The 25,216-nt window shown below is 36.7% G+C and overlaps 2 protein-coding genes across 4 annotated transcripts; one reads left to right on the top strand and one right to left on the bottom strand.

Annotated features, from left to right (window-relative positions):
- Positions 1-2,803: 2,803 nt before the first annotated feature.
- LOC132092167 (peptidyl-prolyl cis-trans isomerase FKBP1B) lies at positions 2,804-12,924 on the bottom strand. Its single transcript, XM_059498275.1, has 4 exons — positions 12,785-12,924; positions 10,611-10,658; positions 3,626-3,738; positions 2,804-3,538 (listed from the first exon to the last, which is right to left on the bottom strand). The coding sequence occupies exons 1-4, from the start codon at positions 12,819-12,821 to the stop codon at positions 3,410-3,412; spliced, it is 327 nt and encodes a 108-aa protein (XP_059354258.1). The 5' UTR covers positions 12,822-12,924; the 3' UTR covers positions 2,804-3,409.
- Positions 12,925-16,397: 3,473 nt separating this feature from the next.
- Positions 16,398-23,605, top strand: LOC132092166 (WD repeat and coiled-coil-containing protein-like). Of its 3 annotated transcripts, XM_059498273.1 has the most exons (5): positions 16,398-16,534; positions 18,563-18,727; positions 18,817-20,734; positions 21,708-21,828; positions 23,098-23,605. In XM_059498273.1, exons 3-5 carry the CDS (start codon positions 18,857-18,859, stop codon positions 23,268-23,270), a joined length of 2,172 nt encoding a protein of 723 aa, XP_059354256.1. In that variant the 5' UTR covers positions 16,398-16,534; positions 18,563-18,727; positions 18,817-18,856; the 3' UTR covers positions 23,271-23,605. The 3 variants fall into 3 exon arrangements, with proteins under 3 accessions (XP_059354256.1, XP_059354255.1, XP_059354257.1); XM_059498272.1 differs by having other exon boundaries at positions 18,563-20,734; XM_059498274.1 differs by lacking the exons at positions 16,398-16,534; positions 18,563-18,727 and having other exon boundaries at positions 18,817-18,947; positions 19,025-20,734.
- The last annotated feature ends 1,611 nt before the right edge of the window (positions 23,606-25,216 follow it).

The following is a 25,216-nucleotide window of genomic DNA, read 5'->3' as shown; positions in this document are numbered from 1 at the left end:
TGCTGCCCATCTGCAGTTTGGTAAAGATCATGTGGACAAGCCAGAGGGCTACTGGAGAAATGTTTTGTGGACAGATGAGAACACAATAGAACTTTTTGGTTTAAATGGGCTGTGTTATATTTGAAGAAAACAACACACTGAATTCTAGCATTAGAACCTTATACCATCTGTGAAACATTTGATTTGGGCATGTTTTGCTGCATCTGGGCCAGTATGACTTTCCATCATTGATGGAACAATAAAATCTGAATTATACCAGCAAATTCTAAAAGGAAATATCAGGACATCTGTCTGAGAACTGAATCTCGAGAGAAAGTGGGTCATGCATCAAGACAACAACCCCAAGCACTCAAGCCATTCTACCAAAGAATGGTTAAAGAAGAACAAAGTTAATGTTTTAAATTATTTCTTTTAAATTATAAAAATATACTTATATAAATGTTTATAAAATAATATTAATAAATGTTGAAAAATAACATATCTCTTTTTATATATATTTGTAGATATTTTAAATATATTCAGTATTCAGTTGTTGTCATATATATATATATATATATATATATATATATATATATATATATATATATATATAATGATTCTAATGATAAGAAGCCACATCAGATCACAAGCGGATGTCATTTCACAAACTTGACTTATAATCTAAGTTTGAAGTAAAACTATTTTATTAAATGTGTATTTTGTTGGATAATGTGTTTGGTAATGTTCTCATTTTACTGTGTGCATGAACGCACTGTCAGAGAAAAGGGGAAAGAAAGCACAGCTGCTAGTATCGGTGTATAGATTCCCCCTTGTCTATTCATAGGAAGGAGATCAAACAGGTCACCTCATACAGGTATCTGGGTATCCACCTGGATAACCTTTTAAGCTGGAGTGACCATGTAGATTATGTTTGTTCCCGTTTATAGCAAAGACTGTATTTTTTACGCAGATTAAGAGTGTTTGGTGTCAGCCAGAACATTATGTTTATATTCTATCAAGCAGTGATAGAGAGTGTTATTAGGTATGGGATGACAGCGTGGTTCGGCAATCTCTCCACACAGTCTAAGTCAAAGTTGCAGCGCCTGGTACAGACTGCTATGAAGGTGATGGGGAGGACTGAAAAGCTCTCCCTTCAGTCCATCTACGAGCAATCTGTACTTAGGCAGGCGCGGAGAGTATTGCTGGACCCGTCCCACATCCTCAATATAGAATATGAGCTCTTATTCTAGAAGATATAGAATACTTAAAACTAAGCTGAATCGATTTAAATTTTCCTTCGTACCAGTCTCCATCAAAATTTTTAATCAAAATTTTAATAAGATTTGTATGATTTGCAAAAGATAGGTCTAAGAAGTGTGTAATGGCAGCTGCTTCTATGCACTATGCATTTTTGAGTCCATGACAAATTTCCCCTAGGGGACAATAAAGTATATTCTATTCTATTCTATTCTAGATACTGCAAAAACAAAATCTATTAATGGCGGTCAATGTATCAATGAATAAATCAATGTATGGGAAACACTGTACATATATATAAATATAAATATAAATATAAATATAAATATAAATATAAATATACATATACATATATATATATATATACACACACACACACACACACACACATATATATATATATATATATATATATATATATATATATATATATATATATATATCTTGGCCAGCGTGGCCCAGCAGTCGTGGGTCTTCTCTTCATCTTGGTGTGGGGCGGCGGTATGGAATTGTCTGGGGTAACGCTGGGGGTCAAGGATTGAGGATACAGAAGTCGTCTGGATGTCAAAGACACACAGGCTTTCTGTGCAGTCAACATCATGTATGCATTGACTAAAGGAGAGCAGGTTTAGTTATTCATGGATATCTAATTAAAAAAGAAAAAAAAAAGAAAAACAGGTTTTTTTTACTAATAATTTGTATTATTAATATATAGAGATTAATAATAATAATAATAATATTATATTACATTTTATATTACCATTAATCAAAGCATGTTACTAAATGTGCCATTTAAACATACTTTTTATCCATTAAAGTTTGCAAACTTACAGGCATGTTTAGATTATACATGCTAACAATAATTGATAATCTCGGACGATGTACGTCACTTACATACACGCGGCGACATCATGATATTTTAAAACAAGATGTTTAAAAACGAAACAATATCAATTTCTGACCTTGCTTTCTTTCTATTTACCAGACACAGACGACGCTCCAGCCAATCACAGTTAACAACAAACCACAAACAGCCAATCACCATCAAGCGACCTGCATCTCTGACCCGGATGTGCAGTACATCTCAGCACTTAGCGTGTAGAGGCTTTGAATCAAAGGTTCCGTTTAATGTTTTTAAAATATTCGGATGTTATTTGTGGCTAAGAGCCGCCATGAAATAACAGTTATAGTTATAGTTACCGATTACTTTTTTGAGGGTCTCAAAATCGCTGTCAAATTAATTTCAGCAGGTGGCGACATATCCCACTGTTTATCTATCTATCTATCTATCTATCTATCTATCTATCTATCTATCTATCTGTTTTTTAGAACTTCATAAAAATGCAATGAGAAGTAATTTTTTAAAACCTGCCATGTCTCTGCATAAATAATGTTTTATACAAATGCATATTAATTTTGGTTAATGGAAAATATAATGTCTTGCCTCCGAGCTATGAAACACTGAATATTCTTACTGCCTGCTCTCTCTTATCTTATGCACAGAAGTAGGAGAACAGATAATAATCAGTAATAAAATTGATAAGTTCCAGTTCCAACAGCACAAAGATTTCAAAGAGTTAAATTATCTTTATTAAGAGCAAGTTGATAAAATGTTTATTAAAGCAAAAGCACTCCACGGTACATATTGAGTTTGTTCCACGTCTCATTTTTATACATTTGAATGAGACTTACAACAAATGTTTATAAGGGATAGATTGATATATAAAATATATTGTAAATACAGTAACATGATCGTTCTATCATATGCATTCAGCAGGATATGCTTTTATCAAAAGTGGCAATGCAGATAGTGGTTGTTAATGCCCCTCAGAATACAGAATTATCACCCATTACACCCTCCTGTAAAATACTAACCCTACTAAACTCATCAAGGCAGTGGATTCAGTCTGGTACAAATTAAAACACTGATTTAATAATTCTATTGTATTCATATAGTTTCATGAAAGTGTAGTATGAAAAAAAAACATTTGCATTTACCAAAATGAAACTGAGATGCTAAAATAGCATTAAGGTCATGTGTAGAAAGATACACATACCCATTTATTGGCAAAAAAAAAAAAAAAAAAACACGTGAGAAGGTTTTATTGGTGGGGCGGGGACTCATGTTTCTCCTTCTCCCTTTGAGGACTTCAACCCTGCAAAAGCGAGTGGTTCACTCCAGTTTCAGCAGTTCCACGTCAAATATAAGAGTGGCATTGGGAGGAATGACACCAGGGTGTCCCGTGGCCCCATAAGCCATATCTGGGGTGCAGGTGATCTTCGCCCTCTGACCCAAACTCATCTGAAATTAGATGCAAACACTTTAAAGCGAGTGGAATCTGATAGAAATATTCAAGGATACATGCAGCACAGCATCAGACTCAATAACCTGTGCAACTCCTTCCTCCCAGCCCTTGATGACTTCCTGTCGGCCGATCTTGAATTTGAAGGGTTTGTTTCTGTCTCGTGACGAGTCAAACTTCTTTCCATTCTGCAGCATCCCTGCAATAATAATAATAAAAAAAACTGTTAAATACACAATTATCATAATCATTACAACAAACAGTGTGACTCTGGATTACATAATCAAATTCCAAACATAAGGTACTCACACTACAGTTAAATTTGTATTAAATGATTACTGATTACATATTATTTACACAATAGAAATAAAATATCTCCTTTTTCCTCTTAAATTTTCCTTTATGAAGTAAACAGGGAGCCAACACGTTTCTAGGGTGTTCAAGGAGGTTCCCTACAAAGATTACTGTGCATAGTGTAAAAATCTAACCCTAAGATTAAGGAGAAAATGGAACAGCACAAGCTGCTAACACATGTAAACAGACCAGGAGCTGATGAAGAAACTGCACAGTTGTGGTTCCCAGGCTTACAGGAGACAGTAATTGCAGCACTGGACCAAGAATTGTACATCATCAGCACAACATTCTTAATCATTTATTTAACAGCAGATTCACGCTGCAACATAGTGGACAAAACAACAGTGCCCTAAAACAGCAGCTGATCAAACAGACAGTCCACATCCACCATATCAAACCCAATGATCTTTCAAAATTAATTTTGAATTTGAATTTTATCAGCAAGTCTACTGGATTTCCTGACTAAAACAGCAGACCGCACTAGAAGATTCTTTGTTTGACTCCTTCAGGGAGTCTGCGGGGGATGCCTACAATCAGACAGGTGGTCCAGTAACACACTGCTGACCCACTGGAGGGAGCACATCTGTGCTTATCTAAATCTCCTGTGGAATCTGAGCTCTTGTGATCCAAATGAACAAAAATAATGAAATATGAAACATTGGCCTAATTCACCAGATTATTCAGCCAGTTTAAGTAGGTCACCGCTTGCCTCCATCTTTATCACAGGAAGGAAAAGAGAAAGAGAGAGGAAGATATAATCAGTAACACTCTGGTCTTTCATGATTACAGTACAATTATTTATAAGATAAAATACGTCTTGAATGATATAAAGTGCCAAATGTAAAGTAAAGCATGTTAAATGTTTGTAAGATTAAGCAACAAAAGCTGATCAGTTTTGTCAGATGTACTTAAATACAAAGGTAAAAACAAACAAACAAATAAATAAATAAATAAATAAAAACAATGACAATGATATTTTTTAAATAGGGTTGTTAATCAAAATTTAAAATTGAACTCAACTAAAATATTAAATTGTTTTAATTATACGTAAAGTTTAAAATTCATCAGCACAATTAGTTATATTTGATCTTTTACTGTGCTTTATTCTTAACCACTTTTTTATATTTAATTAATCACATCAAATTACTATTTTATATCGACTTGTTTAATTTGAAAAATATATATATAACAATAATTAAACATTAATCTAAATGTAAAATTCTTTGCCCTAAAAAGTACAAGCTTTCCTGGGCCTACAATTTATATTGTAGATGAGATATTTTGTTGCACAGAATTCAATATCACAAGCCCACATTTTACTATCAACACTAATTGTGTGAATAACCATCTAAATGTGAGGACAACTGTGTCTGTGCTTTGTTTAAATCAGAGTCTGACACACCATTAGAAGCATTTATTCCTTACAGTTTCATCCATGCCGAGGGAGATATGAGAGATGGTCCTCGTACAGCTCAGTATTAACTTTCACTCCCCCCTGGACTTACATGGAACTGAGACTTCCAGGAAGGACCCTGCGCCAAGATATCTGCAGAGTGGGCTTCATTCCAAAACCAGACAGTATATTATAATAGCAGCTTGTTCTACTACAAGGGTGAACTAAAGCTTATTTATGAATGATCTAAACTGAGTGAATATATCCAGTGATGCTATAAACCTTTGTGGTTGTTAGAGCCAAAACCAGGCTCAGTACAAGTCACAGAATACCTCGCAGCTTCAATTATCAGCTCTCCTGCGATCATGATTATAATCAGAGGTCATGTTGGGTGGGAGCTTTTCTTTTGCTCATGAATATAGTGGGTGCAAGCCTGATCTACTGACTGTAGAAAACATGAAGTTGTTTTCTGTTGCTGAGCCTGTGCATGAGAGGTCGGTGGGAAAGAGTGTGAACCAATACGGCAGGCAGCTATTTTTATCACGGCTTACAGTATCCATCTACAAGAGCTAGCAGCCGGTTTCTCTCAGTCAGTGTCAAATGTAATCAGATGCACACACTACCTGAATGCAACTGCCTCTTATAGATTTGTTGGCACATTTCCACTAAAAAACATGTCAGCAGAAAACTGCGTGGCACGACACTGGTTCATGTATCATCAAAGAGTATTCTTAAAAGAAATTTCAAGTGCAAAGAGAGAAAGCTAAAAATGGTGGTGTCATTTTGATTAAGAAAAACTACTTTGTTCTCAAATGCAATATTGGTAGTAATTAATATTGATTACCTTTAATATTGCTTCTTATTTATCCTTATATGTTGCAATTAAAAACACAATACATATATAATATAATTTATTCTTGTGATGCAAAGCTTTTCTGCATCATTACTCGAATCTTCAGTGTCACATGATCCTTCAAAAATTTTACTAATATGCTGATTTGATGCTCAAGAAGCATTTCTTCTTATTATTAATATTTTTGTGGAAACTTATACGTTTTTTTCAGGATTCTTTGATGAAAGGGTAGTTCCAAAGAACAGCATGCATTTGAAATATTTTTTGCAACAATATAAAATCTTTACTGTCACTTCCGATCAATTTAATGCATATTGCTGAATACAACAAGTCTTACTAACCCCTAACATCTGAAAGGAACGTTTTCATGCTAAACTCAATCTCATGTTACAGACTGCTGTGTGGTGATCTGCACGACTCATTCCCAGAACCTGAAACCCTGGCTGCATCCCTTTCAGACTATCCATACTATATAGTATGCCAGAAGATTAGAGCATCAGGAATCATAGCTAAAGGGGTCATATGATGCTTTTTTAAAGATCATTATTTGGTGTATTTGGTGTAACAGAATATGTTGACATGCTTTAATGTTCAAAAAACACATTATTTTTTGAAAACTGTACATTATTGTAGGTCCTCTATGCCCCGTCTCTCTCAAACACATTTTCTACAAAGTCCCTCCTTCCAACAAGCGCAGTCTGCTCTGATTGGCCAACTTACCCAGTGCATTGTGATTGGCCGAACACCGCAAGCACTCGTTGGTAATGTAACGACCCTTACCATAATTGCGAGCTTTATCTTTCAAAATCATTGTAAAGACAGTGTCGTGTGACAGACACAGTGATGAAGCTCATACTGTATGTGTTTGCAGTACACAAGCCACAGACGGTTAAGCCAGCCGACTCCACTATGTAACCATCTCTCTCTCTCTCTCTCTCTCTCTCTCACTCTCACACGCGCGTGTGCAAAAAACTCCATTTGAACATTCAGTATTCTATTTTTGGTGGGGTTTCAATGCCTGTTTTTCAACAAATATTATTACCTACAAGCCCCTGCACTATGAACGAAATTTACTGCGATTGAGACCAAAAAACGTCATTATTGTTATACCATGAGAAGCTTGGACAACAAAACATCTCCAAAACATCTCAACATGGATAATAAAAAGAAATGTTTCTTGAGCAGCAAATCAGCATATTAGAATGATTTCTGAAGGATCATGTGACACTGAAGACTGGGCTAATGATGCTGAAAATTCAGCTTTGTGTCATAGGAATAAATTACATTCTAAAATATATTCAAATATATATGGATGAGAATCAATTCCATCTGGCTGAGACCAGCTGCAGACTTGAGCAGCTTGGACAATAAAATATCTGCAAAACATCCCCTTTTTTATACAGGTTTGGTAAAAATAAATGAGAGACAATTTAGAGTCAATTACTCCATTAGAAAAAAGTTTAACAAATAAAACATTGTGCACTGAACTATGGCTCTCACATAGGGTTTCTAGAATGAAGAGAAGGAAACGTACCCATAACTGCACATGATGTCACTACTTTAAATGCCTCTGAATGCCTGGTCAGGGTTCAGGAAACTGGACACCTATAGTGGGTTTCTCCTCATTGCCATTACAGTGGCCTAATCCTGGACCCACCACCAATCACATGGGTGTCTCTTCAGAGCATATTTATACATAGTGTAGTTGCCATTGTTATTAATAGAGCCACCAGTCACGGGAGGCCTGACGGCTTCCTGTGCTCTAATAATAAACCCAAGGGTTCCAATGGGGCTGGGCTAATTGATTTGTTCTGCCCGCTGGGTCAGAGAAAGGTAGATGTGCGACGGGGTGGGGGTCTCTACTAATTCAGACATGAACCTGTGATAAAATCCATCCTGTTTCAATTGGCATGCGACCATGAGTACTGATAATATACAAACCTGAACATTATGTTACATTATAATATTAAAAAGAGGAATGACAGGTTCCACTTCTTTCAAAGCAGTATCTATCATTTAAAGCCTTTGCATTCATAATTCAGTCAATTGAAAGATCCGTTTTCCATTAAAAAATAATAAAATAGATGCAACCAGGTTCTAAAATCAACAGTCACCCAGTGCCAGTGTGATTCAAAACTGGGTTCAGAAATTGAACCGAATAAAACGATTACCTAAACTACTGTTCAAAGATCATAAAAAAATAAATACTTTTTTTATCAAGGATGCATTAAATAGATCAAAAGTGACAGTAAATATGAAAAAAGTTGTTCCCTTGAACATTCATCAACGAATCCTGAAAAATATATCACTGTTTCAAAAAAAAAAAAATATATTAAGCAGCACAACTGTTTTCAACTGTAATAATAGGAAATGTTTCTTGCAGCAAATCAGCATATAAGAACGATTTCTGAAAGATCATGTGACTCTGAAGACTGGAGTAATGATGCTGAAAATTCAGCTTTTCATCACAGGAATAAATTCGGTATTGAAATGTATTCAAACAGAAAACAGTTATTTTAAATTGTAAAAATTGTTTACATTATTACTATTTTTACTGTATTTTTGATCAAATAAATGCAATCTTGGTAAGTGTACAGTAAGAGACTTCTTTAAAAAAACAGCATAAATGAAATGTGAAATACCACTATTCATAACAATTGATACTACAGAGGTAGTATTTAGATTTTATTCAGATTTTCATGAAATAAGCATTTATGGTCTGTGCCGCATTAGCATACATGTGACAGTCTTGGAGCTTTTCTTTTAGTTGATCATTTGCATTTCTTTGATTAATTCTCTGATGTGAGCTAAACAAAAATATGGCCTACAAAACTCTTTCTGTTGTCAATGCCATCTAATCCCAAAGCAGCATGTATTCTGACCCCAGTTTCCAATTTTTTTGCTCATTTTTAATCTGGACACTGCAGACAGATTTTACATGAACAATCTTCAGACTGCGATCATAACTAAATGACCATATGTGTATGTGCACAAATTTTCTTCCTGTTCCACAAACCAAAGATTTGCTCTGTTGATTTTAACTTTTAATTTTTTTGTTGTATTGACGTCTGCAGTGAGTCTGACCCTGTTACCTGCTCTGAGTGCTAATGCTCCTTTCTCTTGATACAGATACAGATACAGATCATTCTGACAAGACAGGAACAAAAAAAAACACTTTCACTTTTATTTTATTATGTTTTTAGCTTTTTTGTCAGTATTAAAAAATACTCTTGTTTAAAGACAACACAAAACTTAATATAATGCTAAAACACTATAAAAATAACTGAATCAGAATATTCAGTAATAAATAAAACATTTCCTATCTAAAAATATAATACACTACTGAAAAGTTTGATCACAGCTACATTTTTTTTTTATTAATTTAAAAACATTATATTTTTTTTATTCAGCAATGACACATTAAATTCATCAGAAGTGACAGTAAAAATTTTATGTTATAATGTAATACATGCTGTGCCTTTGAACTTCTTATTAATCAAAGAACCCTGATTTGTCACAAAAAGATTAAGCAGCACAATTGTTTTCAACATTGATAATAATAAAAAATGTTTGTTGAGCAGCAAATCAGTATATTAGAATCATTTCTGAAGGATCACGTGACTGCTGAAAATTCAGCTTTGCATCACAGGAATAAATTACATTGTAAAATATATTCAAACAGAAAAGTCATTTTAAACTGTAAAAATGATTCATAATATTACTGTTTTTACTGCATTTATGATCAAATAAATGCAGTCTTGGTGAGTATAAGATTATACCAACCCCAAACGTTTCAACAAGTAGTGTATGACTTAAAGGAATTATTTCACATTCTGCACAATTTCTAAGTGATTAATCTTGGTGACACTGATCATGTGTCTCCTACAGACAATCAGACAATCTTGCTTCGACTGAAGCACCTGGAGCTCTTTAGAACATCTCACATCATGCTGGAGAACATCATCACCAGACCTGAAAGACTTTCTGAATTTCATCTATTTTTTATGCTGATAATATAATTAGTAAAGAAAAAATGTTTGGTAAATTATAAAAGAATACAAGCACGTGCTCTCAGACTTTTTGACTCAATCATATTTTTTTGGTAACTATGAATATAATGAGTGGAAAAGACATAAATTTTCTGATCTGGGTGGCAACATCCTGTACGTCAAGCACAATATAAAGGTCTAAAGTTCAAGCACTAATAACTATAAGGGCTTATTATGTAGTTGAGGACCAAGCAATTCAACATAGAGAAAGAAATGCAACATTCATTAAGTTCTACCTGCGTTTTCAAAAAGAAGCACTGGGATATTGAAAGGAAAGAAAACATTCAACAAGGGGAGACACAATGTTGTTATCGACATCCTGTTTCCTGTCTGTCTGAGCTGTTTGTCTGCAGGGCGCACCAGTCGCCTGAGCGAAGCGTCCAACAAACAACATATGAGAACCATTAGAGCAGATTGTTTACCTATGTAATGCACAACGCATGTCTGTCCTTTCTTCGGAAAGGTTCTTCCTGTAAGGAAATAGGAGAACAAAACAGTTAGTGGAAAGGTGATTCATAGCATGTGAACCTTATATTGTAATATCCCCTGGCATCATCACAGTCTGGTGATGAAGGAGCCTTTTCCAACTTGTAGTTCAGCATTGACTGTCCACTAAACGTCTCATATGTATTACACATACATGGCATGAACTGACTCAATTGACCAGGTCCAATCTAATTGGCTGGCTGACATGGTCTTCATCAGGTTGTGTAGCATAGAAAACAAATCCCATCTTCAGGATGCACTAACAACACCGTAATGCACTGAAAGATGGTTTTATTGGTAGCTTGCCACTCTAATTTAATCCACAAACCCCAAAGGGATCAATAAAATCACTTGGAAATCCATGACGCAGCTTCTACAGTCATGAGACCTGGGTTTGGTCTTAGACCTCATATGCAGTCCTGATCTGAAGAAAGCATGTGTGTGGGTGTGTGTGTGTTGGAGGTGGTGTCTGGTTAATGTGTGGGAGCTGGACAGGAATGTGAGCCACATGACAGCAAGCCGGTGGGGGTCAGATAGGATGTCAGTGGAGAGCAGCCCACAGACACAAGAGACCCGAGCAGAGTGAGAAAAGTGAAGGCGTTATTACATGGCACTTATTCCTGACACTGGTGACCCCAGAAGGCAGTTCTTGAGTTTGATGACTTGTGCCAAGAATTCTACGTCTGAAACGTGTCAAAATTATATGAGATCATGGTCACTCTAGCACTTATTTACAGCTTCTAATGATCATGTAAAGACAATGTTTAAAGACCAAATGGCCAAATAAAACGTCTATAAATAGAAATTACTTATGATCTACCTTTGATGTTTTTTATAAATTATAATAAATTACAAAATTAATGATATACAGCATCATATGAATATTAGCATATATATATATATATATATATATATATATATATATATATATATATATATATATATATATATATATATATATATATATATATATATATATATATATAATTATTTTATTTTTTAAAGAAATTAATAGTTTTATCCATCAGCAACTGACCAAATTAAATTGATATGAATCATGCTTTTCACAAAAATATTAAACATCACAATTGTTTTCAACATTTTGCTTGTTTGTTGGTTTGTTTTTCTGAAGAATCATGTGACTGAAGCCTGAATTAATGGCGGTTGAAAATCACAGGAATAAAATACATTTTTTAAATATATTAAAACAGAAAATAGCTCTTTTAAACTGTTATAATATCTCACAGTATTTCCATAATATTTGACAATAGGACTGTTTTTAGTGCATTTTGATCAAATGATTGCAGCCTTGTGGAGACTTTCAAAAAGCATTAAAAAAAACCTTACAGACCCCAAACATAGCCTATTGCACAAGTCGTCCAAATGCTATTATTCTCTAAATCAATTTGGCCAATCAGATTTGATGACTAGAACTAGACATAGAACTAGACATAGGCTACATCCATGTAAAAATAATGCTAAATTGTGTCAATGAAGGGTGTCATCATGTCCAAATGGTCAGTTGGGTTTCACCAGTAAAGAAGCAAAGCAACAAATGGCACACATAACAGCATCTCTACTGTGCCATTAGACCAGATCAGGTCTCAGAAACCCAGTGACTCTTCCAACTGTGCCAAATTTCCCTGCAAAGCCCCCCTCAAATTAACATCAAAGCTCAAGTCTAGCCAGGGCAAGAGTGCTGCCACCTGAGACATACATGATCAACAATATCAACCTGTATTTCAGAAGCAAAATCAAACTACTGCACGCTGTAGAGGATATCTGACAGCTGCAGCGAGGAATCATAATGAGAAGAGAGTTTGAGTTGGCACACATGGCACATATTATCCGCTGGGCACAGACACACGTTAAATCCCTGACTGGAAACATCCTCGTAGCCATGGGCGGGCGTTTCGTTAGAAATCTTAGTTTTCAAAGCTTTACGCAAATAATTTGCAGTGAAAATTCTATGCTGCAAAGAGATTATGTAATTAGAGCGTAAGAATGTTTCAGCTTTTGCCGCAACAATGTAACAACATTCGAATACGCAAATTTTTTTAGAACGTTCGTGAATTTGAAATTCCGAGTTTATTAGATGATAGCGTCTTACCGTCTCCTGGAGATATTGTTTCAACCTCAACACCCATTCTGTAAGCGCGTGTAGATCCTACAGTAGTAAGAGAGAGATAGAGAGAGAGAGAGAACGGAGACAGCAGCGGTAGCCTACTGCACTCCGCCCACTGTCACATCACTCTGACTGAACGCGCCCTGCGATGGTCAAGCCGTGTTCAACTTTTAGACAAGACTACTCTCTGATTGACCGACAAAATTTATTTTATTTTATTTATTTATTTTTTATCCTGCACACTGCAGTAGTGTAGCCTATTGTTTAAAATCTACTGAACAGCACTTGTTGTGCATACATTACACACACACACACAGACACACACTGTACGTGCGTTTTTTGTAACTGAATAATAATAAACGTGCTTGTTTTAACATTTCAGGCTATAATTTTTTATAATGCAAAAACAATAGGCTAGCTCCCATATTATGACTAAGCAGCCTATGAAACAGTGACTTCTTGGGACGGTAAGATTAATTTGCAGAAATATTAACAAATAAAACTTGATTGTATTTCTAGTATTAAAACATGCAAACTTTAAGTAATTTTTTAAGTAATTGGTTTGTTTATTGTAATTGCAAATAATTAGCCTATAAATCATTTGCTTTACTAGTTAAATCATGGCTCCAACAAACACCAATTTATTTGACCAAAATATAATAAAACATATGTACTTACAAATGGTTTTATTGGAACATTTTAGAACAGGTAATGTGTCAACGCCGAGACCGTTAAAACGCCGAGATCGTTTAAACTGGCCTTTTAAAAAGAACTGTTCGAAAGAATCGATTCGCCGATATGAATCACCCTGTGTCCGAAATCGCCCCCAAACTACGGTGACGCATTGCTGGCACACACATATTATTATATATTATTAGTTAACTGTATTATTGCCCTAATGTAAGCAATAGTGAACGAGGGTGTAGGGGGCCATTTCGGATTCAGCCTCAGCTAAAACGAAATTCTAGGTTTTAATTTTACTCTTTATATTAACGGTATGGATATTATGAGTAGAAATTGTACTAATAGGCATATCAGAAAATGTTTTTTAAATTTAAAGAAAATAACACCTCGTGGGAAATTTTTCTGGAATTCTCATTTTTCTGAAATTAATTGGCATAAGGCGTGGCTTGTTCCTTTTAGATTTTGTATCTCAAATAAAGTTAAGGAATTACATTTGAAAATATTACACAATATATATCCCACAAATTTGTTTATTTCAAAATTTAAACCGGTTGATAATCTTTGTAGTTTCTGCAAGACAGAACAAGAATCGTTAACTCATCTTTTTTATAGTTGTTCATTTTGCACGACATTTTGGAAAAGTGTTGAAAGTTATCTGGCTTTTAAAACAAAACATTCAATAACACTTGAAGGGAAACAGATTATTACATATTTTGATTGTAGAGATAGAAGTTTATGTAATATTGTAAATATTTTTATTTTATTAGGCAAGTTTCATATTCATAAAGCTAAATTTTCTAAATCAAGACCATGCTTTAAATTCTTCCAAACTGAAACTGAAATATATTTTGAGTCTCTTAAATTGGTAAAAAATAAGAAAGCTATGTCAGCAACTGATATATATTCCAAACTTTTCAATTGAAAATATAAAAATACTTTTTTTTACAAATAATAAAGTTTGTAAGTCTGTTTTTTTTTATATATATATATAAATATATAAATATATATATATATTATGTAATTATTAATATTATTATTATTATATATATATATTATTATTATTGTTTAATATTAATTTGTATTTGATGGCTCTGTTTTGTATTTGTGTATATACAACCCGAATTCCGGAAAAGTTGGGACGTTTTTTAAATTTGAATAAAATGAAAACTAAAAGACTTTCAAATCACATTAGCCAATATTTTATTCACAATAGAACATAGATAACATAGCAAATGTTTAAACTGAGAAAGTTTACAATTTTATGCACAAAATGAGCTCATTTCAATTTTGATTTCTGCTACAGGTCTCAAAATAGTTGGGACGGGGCATGTTTACCATGGTGTAGCATCTCCTTTTCTTTTCAAAACAGTTTGAAGACGTCTGGGCATTGAGGCTATGAGTTGCTGGAGTTTTGCTGTTGGAATTTGGTCCCATTCTTGCCTTATATAGATTTCCAGCTGCTGAAGAGTTCGTGGTCGTCTTTGACGTATTTTTAGTTTAATGATGCGCCAAATGTTCTCTATAGGTGAAAGATCTGGACTGCAGGCAGGCCAGGTTAGCACCCGGACTCTTCTACGACGAAGCCATGCTGTTGTTATAGCTGCAGTATGTGGTTTTGCATTGTCCTGCTGAAATAAACAAGGTATTCCCTGAAATAGACGTTGTTTGGAGGGAAGATTATGTTGCTCTAAAACCTTTATATACCTTTCAGCATTCACAGAGCCTTCCAAAACATGCAAGCTGCCCATACCGTATGCACTTATGCACCCCCATACCATCAGAGATGCTGGCTTTTGAACTGAACGCTGATAACATGCTGGAAGGTCTCCCTCCTCTTTAGCCCGGAGGACACGGCGTCCGTGATTTCCAACAAGAATGTCAAATTTGGACTCGTCTGACCATAAAACACTATTCCACTTTGAAATAGTCCATTTTAAATGAGCCTTCGCCCACAGGACACGACGGCGCTTCTGGACCATGTTCACATATGGCTTCCTTTTTGCATGATAGAGCTTTAGTTGGCATCTGCTGATGGCACGGCGGATTGTGTTTACCGACAGTGGTTTCTGAAAGTATTCCTGGGCCCATTTAGTAATGTCATTGACACAATCATGCCGATGAGTGATGCAGTGTCGTCTGAGAGCCTGAAGACCACGGGCATCCAATAAAGGTCTCCGGCCTTGTCCCTTACGCACAGAGATTTCTTCAGTTTCTCTGAATCTTTTGATGATGTTATGCACTGTAGATGATGAGATTTGCAAAGCCTTTGCAATTTCACGTTGAGGAACATTATTTTTAAAGTTTTCCACAATTTTTTTACGCAGTCTTTCACAGATTGGAGAGCCTCTGCCCATCTTTACTTCTGAGAGACTCTGCTTCTCTAAGACAAAGCTTTTATAGCTAATCATGTTACAGACCTGATATCAATTAACTTAATTAATCACTAGATGTTCTCCCAGCTGAATCTTTTCAAAACTGCTTGCTTTTTTAGCCATTTGTTGCCCCCGTGCCAACTTTTTTGAGACCTGTAGCAGGCATTAAATTTTAAATGAGCTAATTAAGTGGATAAAAGTGTAAAGTTTCTCAGTTTAAACATTTGCTATGTGATCTATGTTCTATTGTGAATAAAATATTGGCTCATGTGATTTGAAATTCCTTTAGTTTTCATTTTATTAAAATTTAAAAAACGTCCCAACTTTTCCGGAATTCGGGTTGTATATATATATATATATATATATATATATATATATATTTTTTTTTTTTTTTTTTTTTTATTATTGTGTACTATTTGTTTACGAACTGTGATGTTTGTATGTTTGTTAATTGAATTCTAATAAAAAAAAAATAAAAAAAAAAAGGATTCAGCCTCAGACTTCCCGTCACTAGTTTGAAAGTGTGTGAAGTGAACTACAGTTCCCAGAATGCACGAGTCATTCTCTTTCCGGTTGTCCATGACTTCAAAGGTCTCCGCCGGGAAATGCCGACACATGTTTACATGTTTTTCTCCACGCGGAGTTGTTATAGTTACCGCAGTCTGTCACCAGCATAATGGTATGTATGTAATATTGTCTTCTAAAAATGTGCGGTGTCTTACATGTTCCGTTCATAATTTCAGGAATGTTCTAGATCTAGATTGCCTGCTTCATAAGGTAGCATGTGCTGTAATACATGTGAAACTTTCACGAATGCCTCTCATGGCCGGTGTTCGCACCGGGAACCAGTTATTTTTTGCCATATTATGATAGTTACAACAGTTGTTGTTACTTCTGTAAACTTTAAACTCACTTCCCATAACCAAAATTAGTAACCACGGTTTATATATATATATATATATATCATGTTTAATAAAGTTAGTTTTGCTCTTATAAAATCACAATACAAAACAGCATACCCTTCTAAAGGCTTTTTAAAATCTTTTTATCATTGTCTTTAAGATGGCTTCATCTGGAAAGCATCTGCTGTGTACAAACTAGAGGTCTTCACGGGTCCACTTGGATCCGAAAACCCGAGGTCCGACCCGAGACCCGAGCGGGTTCGGGTCCAAAACTCCAACGAGTACCTCGGACACGGGTCGGATTCGGTATTAGTGGTCTCGGGTAATTTAAAATAAATATGCCTTTTCCAAATGGACCCGAGAAGACCCGAATTCTTTTAAACTATGTTGGGCATTTAACAAAATTGCATTATTTAAAACAACTATGACACCGTTCTCTCATTTTTTCTAAGTGTGAGAGCAAATCAGCGCTTCTACGTGCAACGGGCTATAAGCACGGTTGCCTCGCAACGCATTTATTTACTCAGTTCCACATTAACCAACCCCCCTCCCTTTGCCAAGAACTAGTGCGCCATCATGTGGATGGATGTTTGACTAAATGCAAGTACCGGTATTTGAATTGTCGTTAAGCCAGGCCTGTCAATCAATTTGAAAAATACGCGACACTGTCAGAAAAGCATGGAGGCGATAACAGACATTGCGAAAAAGGTGAGGGAAAACGAATATGTAGAACAGAAACATCCAGGGTCGTCATCGGTGTTTAGTCAAAATCAATGACTGGGAGACTTTGTATATTTTATTGAAAATCTGTTATTCTGTAATCTGAAAAGTTATATTTGAGAAACAGCCATCGGTAAATTTTATCCTGTGGTGGTTCTAATGTTAATCATCGTATGGTCCGGTAAATAACATTATGCCAACTTTTAAAGGACGTAATGGGTTACATGTGTGATTGACATTTCAGCACTTCAGCGCGTAGGCTACTCCTACTGCCGCGTCTATGTTAAGTGCATTTTTGAGAAACGCATGGTTGCAGGCTGTGCACATGTAAATGCCGTTTACGTTCGGGTCCAGTCGGGTTCTAAAGGAAATGCCGTCAGGTCGGGTCGGACTCGGGTCTAATTTTATCGGGTCTGTCTCGGGTCGGGTTTTTCTTTAAAAATAAATAATGTATGCATGTCGGGTTCGGGTAAGTAGTGATTCGGGTCGATTCGGGTCGGGTACAGTTTTTAGGACCCGAGAAGACCTCTAGTACAAACATCTGATAGATGTCTTTAAGATGTCAGTTTTACATACATTCTAGTTAAATCATTTACATCTTAAAGACATTTTCTTAAAGCCTATTTGACATCTGATAGGAAACGTCCTATTGACGTATTGCAGATGAGCAAACATAAAAAAAAATACATCTTGCAGATGTAAATGCAGACGTTTGTGATGTACGTGTACTTTCAGGGAAGGAACAGTAGACTTTTTTTATTTTGGCTGCAGAATTTCGCTGAAATACACTAATGTGACTGCAACTTAACGGACTCAACAAATATATATATATATATATATATATATATATATATATATATATATATATATATATATATATATATATATATATATATATATATATGGTCAAATAGCCCTTGATGCCTTCAGTGTGAATCTACAATTTTCATAGTCATGAAAATAAAGAAAACTCTTTGAATGAGAAGGTGTGTCCAAACTTTTGGTCTGTACTGTATATATATATATATATATATATATATATATATATATATATGTGTCTTACATATATTTTTTGTGCATTTCAGGCCTGGGACAGAGAAAAAGACAAAGTCAAAAGACGTAGCATCCCATCCTCAGAGGGTTTTATGACGTTGGGGGTCGTGTCAGCCTATTCTGGTCATCCTTGAGTGGAGCCTCACTCTGGCCAATAGGATTAGAGAGTGAGGGAAGAGGCTTTGTCTATTCTTGGAGTACGTGATGGCAGTCTTCTCCTACTGAAGCACAGAGTTGCATCTATCTCTCAACTCTGACTTCAAACTCTTTTTTTCTGTATGACCAGGAACATTATTTTCCTTTCCATCGGAGAAACTGAACCAAGCATGGAGCTAGGAAAAGCCAAGCTTCTGAGAACAGGGTTAAACACCTTGCACCAAGCCATTCACCCAGTGCACGGAATAGCCTGGACGGACGGTAAGCAGGTTTGTCTCACGTCGTTGTATTCTGTCAATGGTGAGCCCAAATTTGGTGACACCAATGTTATTGGACAGTTTGAACATGTCTTGGGACTCTTTTGGGGACCGTTGTGCTGCTCCGGGTCCCCGGCGTTGCTTGCTGTCCAGCACAAAAAACATATCACGGTTTGGCAACTTCAGCTGAGCACTTCAGAGCAGAACAAACTCCTGTGCACGCAGACCTGCGAAATGAGTGAGCCGTTCCCGCTGCTCTCCCAGGGATGTGTCTGGCATCCCAAAATGGACATCTTAGCCATTTTGACCAAACGGGATGCCTCAGTCTTGTTTTGCGTTCGGGTTGATAATCGTCGTGTGAAGGCTGACATCAAGGGCAGCGGTTTGATCCATTGTGCCTGCTGGACTAAAGACGGAACCCGCCTGGTGGTCGCCATCGGTAGTGCTTTGCACTCGTATATTTGGAACGACATCCAAAAAAGCCTGGCGGCATGTTCCTTCTGCCCTATTTTCGATGTAGGTGGGTATATCTGTGCCATCGAGTCCACCGACGAAGCTCAAGTGGCTGTAGCCACTGAACTTCCCCTTGGTAAAATTTGCGGGCTCAATGCAGGTATCACATTTGACCTGCCCAATGAGTCAGAAGCTTCGACGTGCCGCCCTTCTCCTGTTTTGACAGTGGATACAGACTATTATTTGGACAGACGGAGATCATGTGATTCTGAGCGCTCGGGACACGGTTCTTCATCTGGACCCATAGATCTAACGCACATTCTCGCCAAACACCGAAAATCAGACCCAAGTCCACTCATTCACTTGAGGCGGCGGGATAATGTGACTGGAACAGGTCAGGACTCGTCACATCTGATTCTGGTGACATATGAACGCAAGGTCACCACTACGAGGAAGGTCAGCATCCCTGGCATCTTGGTCCCTGATATTATCGCCTTCGATCCGAGTGGGAGCACGGTGGCTGTGGCATCAAACACGTGCAGCATGATCCTAGTTTACTGCATCACGGATTCTTCCATGCCCAATGTGCAGCAGATCCAGCTGCAAAACAATGAGAGGGCCAAAGGAGTGTGCTTTTTTACCAACAAGATGTTGCTCTTCATGATTGGCCGACAGAAGTCCAATGATCCTGCTTTCCTCCCCTCCTCCAACACGGACAAGTACATCTTGAGGCTAATAGCCAAGGAGCTTGTATTTGATGAGGAAGGTGCCACCCTGGTGGTTCCCAAATCCGAGTCGGCGAGCCAACATCATGGGATTAGACGTCATTCGGAGAACTTTTCTAAAGAGGACCGTCTATCAATTAAAGATCTAATACTTCCCGGAGGCTCTGTAATTGTTTCGCCATCCAGTCGGAGGAAACTAATTGAGGAGGTACGCAGCTCAGATTTGAGCCCTGTGGCAAGCTCTGCCGACTTCTCAGATAGAGCATCCAGTGCCTCCTCTGTAACTCTGGAAACCTACGACATGGATCACATCAGCCGCATGGCCACGCTCGCCGTAGCTGGTCAGGCCAGCCATGATTCCAGTCGACCCTGTTCGCCAATATACGAGGCCTCGGAAAAATTATACTCTGATGCCACTCTGCCAAAGAACAGCTGCCAGTCCAAAGAGAAGAACCTGGAGCAGCTGACGCAGAACATGGAGAGGATTTTCACCCGATTTGCTGACGTCCAGCAGTGCCTTGCAGAAATCAGAGACGTCACTCAGAATGGCAAGAAGATTGCATGCAGTTATCCGTCTGCTTATGAACCTCAATATGTGCACATTACATGTCAGGTATGAAACGATCCACCACTTTTAAATTGTGCAGGGAAAGTGTGCAGTCTTCTGTAGTAGAAAAATAAAAGAGTGCTTATTTGTAGATTTACTAATTTGAATTATTGCATAAAGGATTTGATTTCCAGCATTGTATTTTAAAAACATTCTCTCGAAGGGTCAAGCCACATACTGTGAATTATTTGTATTAGAATAATTTTAATGTTATATATTATTAAATATATTAATAACAATAATAATTACTATTCAATTTAATACTGCTATAATTTATAAGCAACCTAAATTATAATTAATATAAATGTATTTTTATTATTAATTACATAATTGTAATTTATGATGTAAATGTGAGCATACCATATAAGAGCACATACCCTTATAATTGGTCATGTCATTTGTTTATAAATAATCAATATTATTATTATTATAATTTATAATAATTTACATGACAATTTATAACACAATTTGTTGTCAACCATTTTTGTGTGTTTTTTTTTTTTTTTGACTATATGCATTAATCGAATCGTAGAGTTTCTTCATATTCCAAAGCAGAGACTAATAGGGCTGTCTCCGCCGGGTTAAATACCCTCCACAATTAGTGAACCTTCATAGGTTTTTTTTTTTTTTCAATTTGTATTTGAATGTTAAATTTAATATCAACAAATGATTACTTGATTAAATGATTTACTTCTGGAGCTAAGTCCTAATCCAAACCAAGACTCTCCAAAGTCCATTTTACACTTAGTCAGACCGTTTAGCATCGTGAAGCATCAAGACAACTCGTAATTCCTCTTACTGTTGTCAATAAAACCCTTTGTCAGCAGATGCCAGATTGAAGTGATTCTGTTGACCTTGGCATAACTTGTTTTATGGGAATCATCAGACTTAATCCATGAGCACATGGCCAGGTCTTTTGTCAATGATGCTTCCTTAAAGTGACTCACAGTGTTACACTTTGTATTTGTCTTTCCTTTAGAAACAGTTGTCTGACAACGTGTATACAGACGAGAGAAGGCCGTTGTTGCTGTGTGGAGGACGGATCTGCCTGCGGGTGGTGCAGGAACTCTTCAGCCTGACGGTCGTGGAGATGATGCATGGTACGTCTGAAAAAACTTGTCTCCATAACATGTAAATATGGAGGCTTTTTTCAAAATGCCAGTGCCACTGCCTTGATGAATGCATGTGTAATAATATGAGACACTATCCTTGTAGATCCAGTTACGTACAGTTATATACGTACAATGCCTGTGAGCTATTGGTCAAAATTTCAGTTTGTGTGAAAACAAAAACCAACCTAGACATTTTAGGCAATTTAAAAATGTTGGCCAAGACGTATCCAGGTCAAAAAGTGATATTTTAAATGGAAATTGACATTTCAGGCAGATTTGCTGTTTTGCAATGAGCAGATCTATGAATCCTATTTTCTTTTGTTGAAGACAGATTGTTTGGTGTGCTTTGGCTATGTTTAATTGTCCATGACTAAAATAAGGAGCGATTAGGTGGAGTAATTGGATTTGAGGGTTTAAGTTTGAATCAGCTTACAGCCTTTTGTGTTGTGCATCTCTACAGCTGATGTATGCTTGAACAACAGTCACTTATGCTAAGACCGCAAGTTACTGCACAGACATTTCTCATAGATTTTAAGAAATAAGAAATTGCTGTAAATTTACTTACCCTCAGGACATCCAAAATGTAGATGGGTTTGTTTCTTCTTCAGAAGAGTTTTATGAAATTTAGCATTCCATCACTTGCTCATCAATGGATCCTCTGCAGTGAATGGGTGCCGTCAGAAAGAGAGTCCAAACAGCTAATAAAAACATCTCAATAATCCACAAGAAATCCACACCACTCCAGTCCATCAGTATCTTGTGAAGAAACAAATCCATAAATAAAAAGCAATAACGCTTCCTCCAGTGAAAATCCATTCCATGTTGTCTGAACACACATTCTTTGACTGTTTTCACTAGTAAACAGTAAATGATCTGTGCATGTTTCTCTCCTGATTCAGACTAGATGACTTTTTCACTGGAGAAAGCAAAATAAAGGATAGAGGAATTATATTTTTGAAGTTTAAAACGTTTGATGGATTTGTTTCTCACAAACGTGCAGCCCCTCGCTTCACAAGATGAGTGGTGTGAATTACATGTGGATTATTGTGATGTTTTATCAGTTTTTTGGACTCTTATTCTGTCGGCACCCATTCACTGCAGAGGATCCATTGATGAAAAGCTACATTTCTTCAAATCTGTTCAGATGAATAAACAAACTCATCTACATCTTGGATAGCCTGGGGCTGAGTACATTTTCAGCGAACTTTTATTTTTGGGTGAACTATTCCTTTAAATACATTTCTCTTCTTCTCACAGGTCCCATGTGGATCGTCTTGGTGGCTGATGCAGATGGTTTCATTCCGCTCACATTTAAACACAAAGATGAGCTCACAATAAGGAGTGCAAGAAGGAAATCTCCTATAAGACCCCCGAGCTGCGCTGATGTATTTCCACCTGAAAGTCCAGTGTCTCCCAATGCAGAAAAATAAAACCTGTATCATCATAAGAGGAATCAATAGAAATATTTGTATGATATTTGTCTTGTGTTACTTGGATATCTGTATCTAACACAGGGATATTCCAAACTCTTAGTTTGGAATTCAGGGAAAACTTCTTGCTGACATATTCACCACTGTGATATTTATTTGATGTTGATAGATTTGTGTAATGTGACAGACAGCTGTCAAGGGATGAACAGTTTTTTAATTTTCAGAAGAAATATTGAGTGCCTGCTTGGTTATTTTTTGCTTAAATAGTTTCTATTTGATCCCACACAACAAAATGAAGGTATATGTAATGCGAAATTAAAGACGATTCATAGTGATTGTATTCTTTTATGTTTCATAATTGATTTGATTTGTAAACTGTAAGACGAGTCATACCCAGACATCCCAACCTGCAAAAAGGTTCAGGGAGGTATCCCCCCCCCCACCCCCCCACCCCCAAAGGAGGGGAATACATCTCTGCTGTAGTCACCGTCTTAGTGAGACTTAGCCTATCTGAATGGGATAACTGAGATATATTGGAGCAGCCTTCCCTGCGCTTAGCCTCCCTAACATGTTGTGGTCCCTAACAGATATAAAAGCATAAAATATTATTTCTATAAGCTATAGGCCTATGTAATTATTCTTTAATTATGTTTAAATATGTTACCTTTACTAATTATATAATCTGCTTATACAATTTATGTAAACTGCTTTTATTTATTTCCCATTGCAACTTTAAACAGGTCTAAGGAGTTGGTTGTTTTCATGTAGCCTTGCCAACTAACCTGAATAATATGCAGATGAAATTAAACTTGTCAACTCATCTCGACATGCCTTTTGCAATCATATAACCCTCCATGGGCAATGCTTGAGCAAGACTGTCATTATGTTTGACACCTATAGTCTGCCGTAAAATGTGTCTTATACTTTTTTTGTTTTGTGGCACTCTCCCTCTGCAATGGTGCTCCTGTTTCTAGATAGACATAACTGATTAATTTTGTTCAGGACAAGAGATAAAAGCCCGCCCACACTGACAATTGATTGGTTGATTTGCAGAAACAGGCCAATCAGGATGCTCTCTGTCTTACATGCGCTTCGCACACACGTACATTAGCACACACACGCAAGGTTTCTCACTCCCTCTCTCTCTCTGCCGTGCGTGCGCTACACGGTTTGAAACACAGTATCTGTTTCGCATGCGCGCTTTTGCTCGCTCGGTCTAGATTCCGGGAGATTTTAACTAATTTGCGGGTCTCAGGGAGCCGCTTTCAATATGCGGGAGACTCCCGGAACTTCCGGGAGACTTGGGATGTCTGCATACCACATTTTGTAGAGTTGTGACGTTCGCGAACGAACCGATTCTTTTGAACGGCTCATAAACATGAACGATGGGAGCCGAGTCGCGGCTGGAGGGGAGCCGTTCTTTCTGTCGTTCTTTTTTCCTATGCGTTTCACACAGATGCACACAAATGAGCTCCTCCGCGAGACAGAACAGTTATAGGGGGAGGGGCGCACCCAGCGCAGGCCAACCCTTTATAGCGTGATGATATTAGTTATTAGTTGTGCACGCATTCTTCACGTGACTACTCCAGTGGAAAAAAACCCTGCAAGCCTCTGTCATTGGGTAGGAGCGTTGAAAAAAAGCTGTTTTGCACAGACATTCATTGCAGCCCACTTTGTTATTGTTCATTGACTTGAAGTGGCTGATGTCCTATTTGCAAAGTTTACAGTAGTAGTAGTATGTAGACATTTCCATTTTATTTATTCTAATTTTATCTACTTTAAATATTTTTTGTTTTCTATCAAAATGTTCTTGTGTGATAACAATGTTCTTTTGTGGAAGTGTTTGTAGTAAAAGCTGTTTTGCACAGAAATTCATTGCAGCTGGCTTTGTTTTTGATGTTTATTCGTGAGTAGGTATTGTATGAATAACATAAGTCAACGTAGCT

The sequence above is a fragment of the Carassius carassius genome, chromosome 18 (genome assembly GCF_963082965.1).
Source record: "Carassius carassius chromosome 18, fCarCar2.1, whole genome shotgun sequence".
Lineage (NCBI taxonomy): Eukaryota > Metazoa > Chordata > Actinopteri > Cypriniformes > Cyprinidae > Carassius > Carassius carassius.
Note: the sequence above shows the minus strand (reverse complement) of the source record. Positions and strands in the feature narration are given on the sequence as shown.

What these genes read in the sequence shown, in the direction of transcription:
- LOC132092167 (XM_059498275.1), bottom strand. Translation starts at nt 12,821, where the DNA reads ATGGGTGTTGAGGTTGAAACAATATCTCCAGGAGACG. An exon ending in AACAATATCTCCAGGAGACG is followed by an intron (nt 10,659 to 12,784) that starts GTAAGACGCTAT and finishes ATTTCCTTACAG; the next exon opens with GAAGAACCTTTCCGAAGAAA. An exon ending in ATGCGTTGTGCATTACATAG is followed by an intron (nt 3,739 to 10,610) that starts GTAAACAATCTG and finishes TTATTATTGCAG; the next exon opens with GGATGCTGCAGAATGGAAAG.
- LOC132092166 (XM_059498272.1), top strand. Translation starts at nt 18,809, where the DNA reads ATGACCAGGAACATTATTTTCCTTTCCATCGGAGAAACTGAACCAAGC. An exon ending in ATGTGCACATTACATGTCAG is followed by an intron (nt 20,735 to 21,707) that starts GTATGAAACGAT and finishes TCTTTCCTTTAG; the next exon opens with AAACAGTTGTCTGACAACGT. An exon ending in GGTCGTGGAGATGATGCATG is followed by an intron (nt 21,829 to 23,097) that starts GTACGTCTGAAA and finishes TTCTTCTCACAG; the next exon opens with GTCCCATGTGGATCGTCTTG.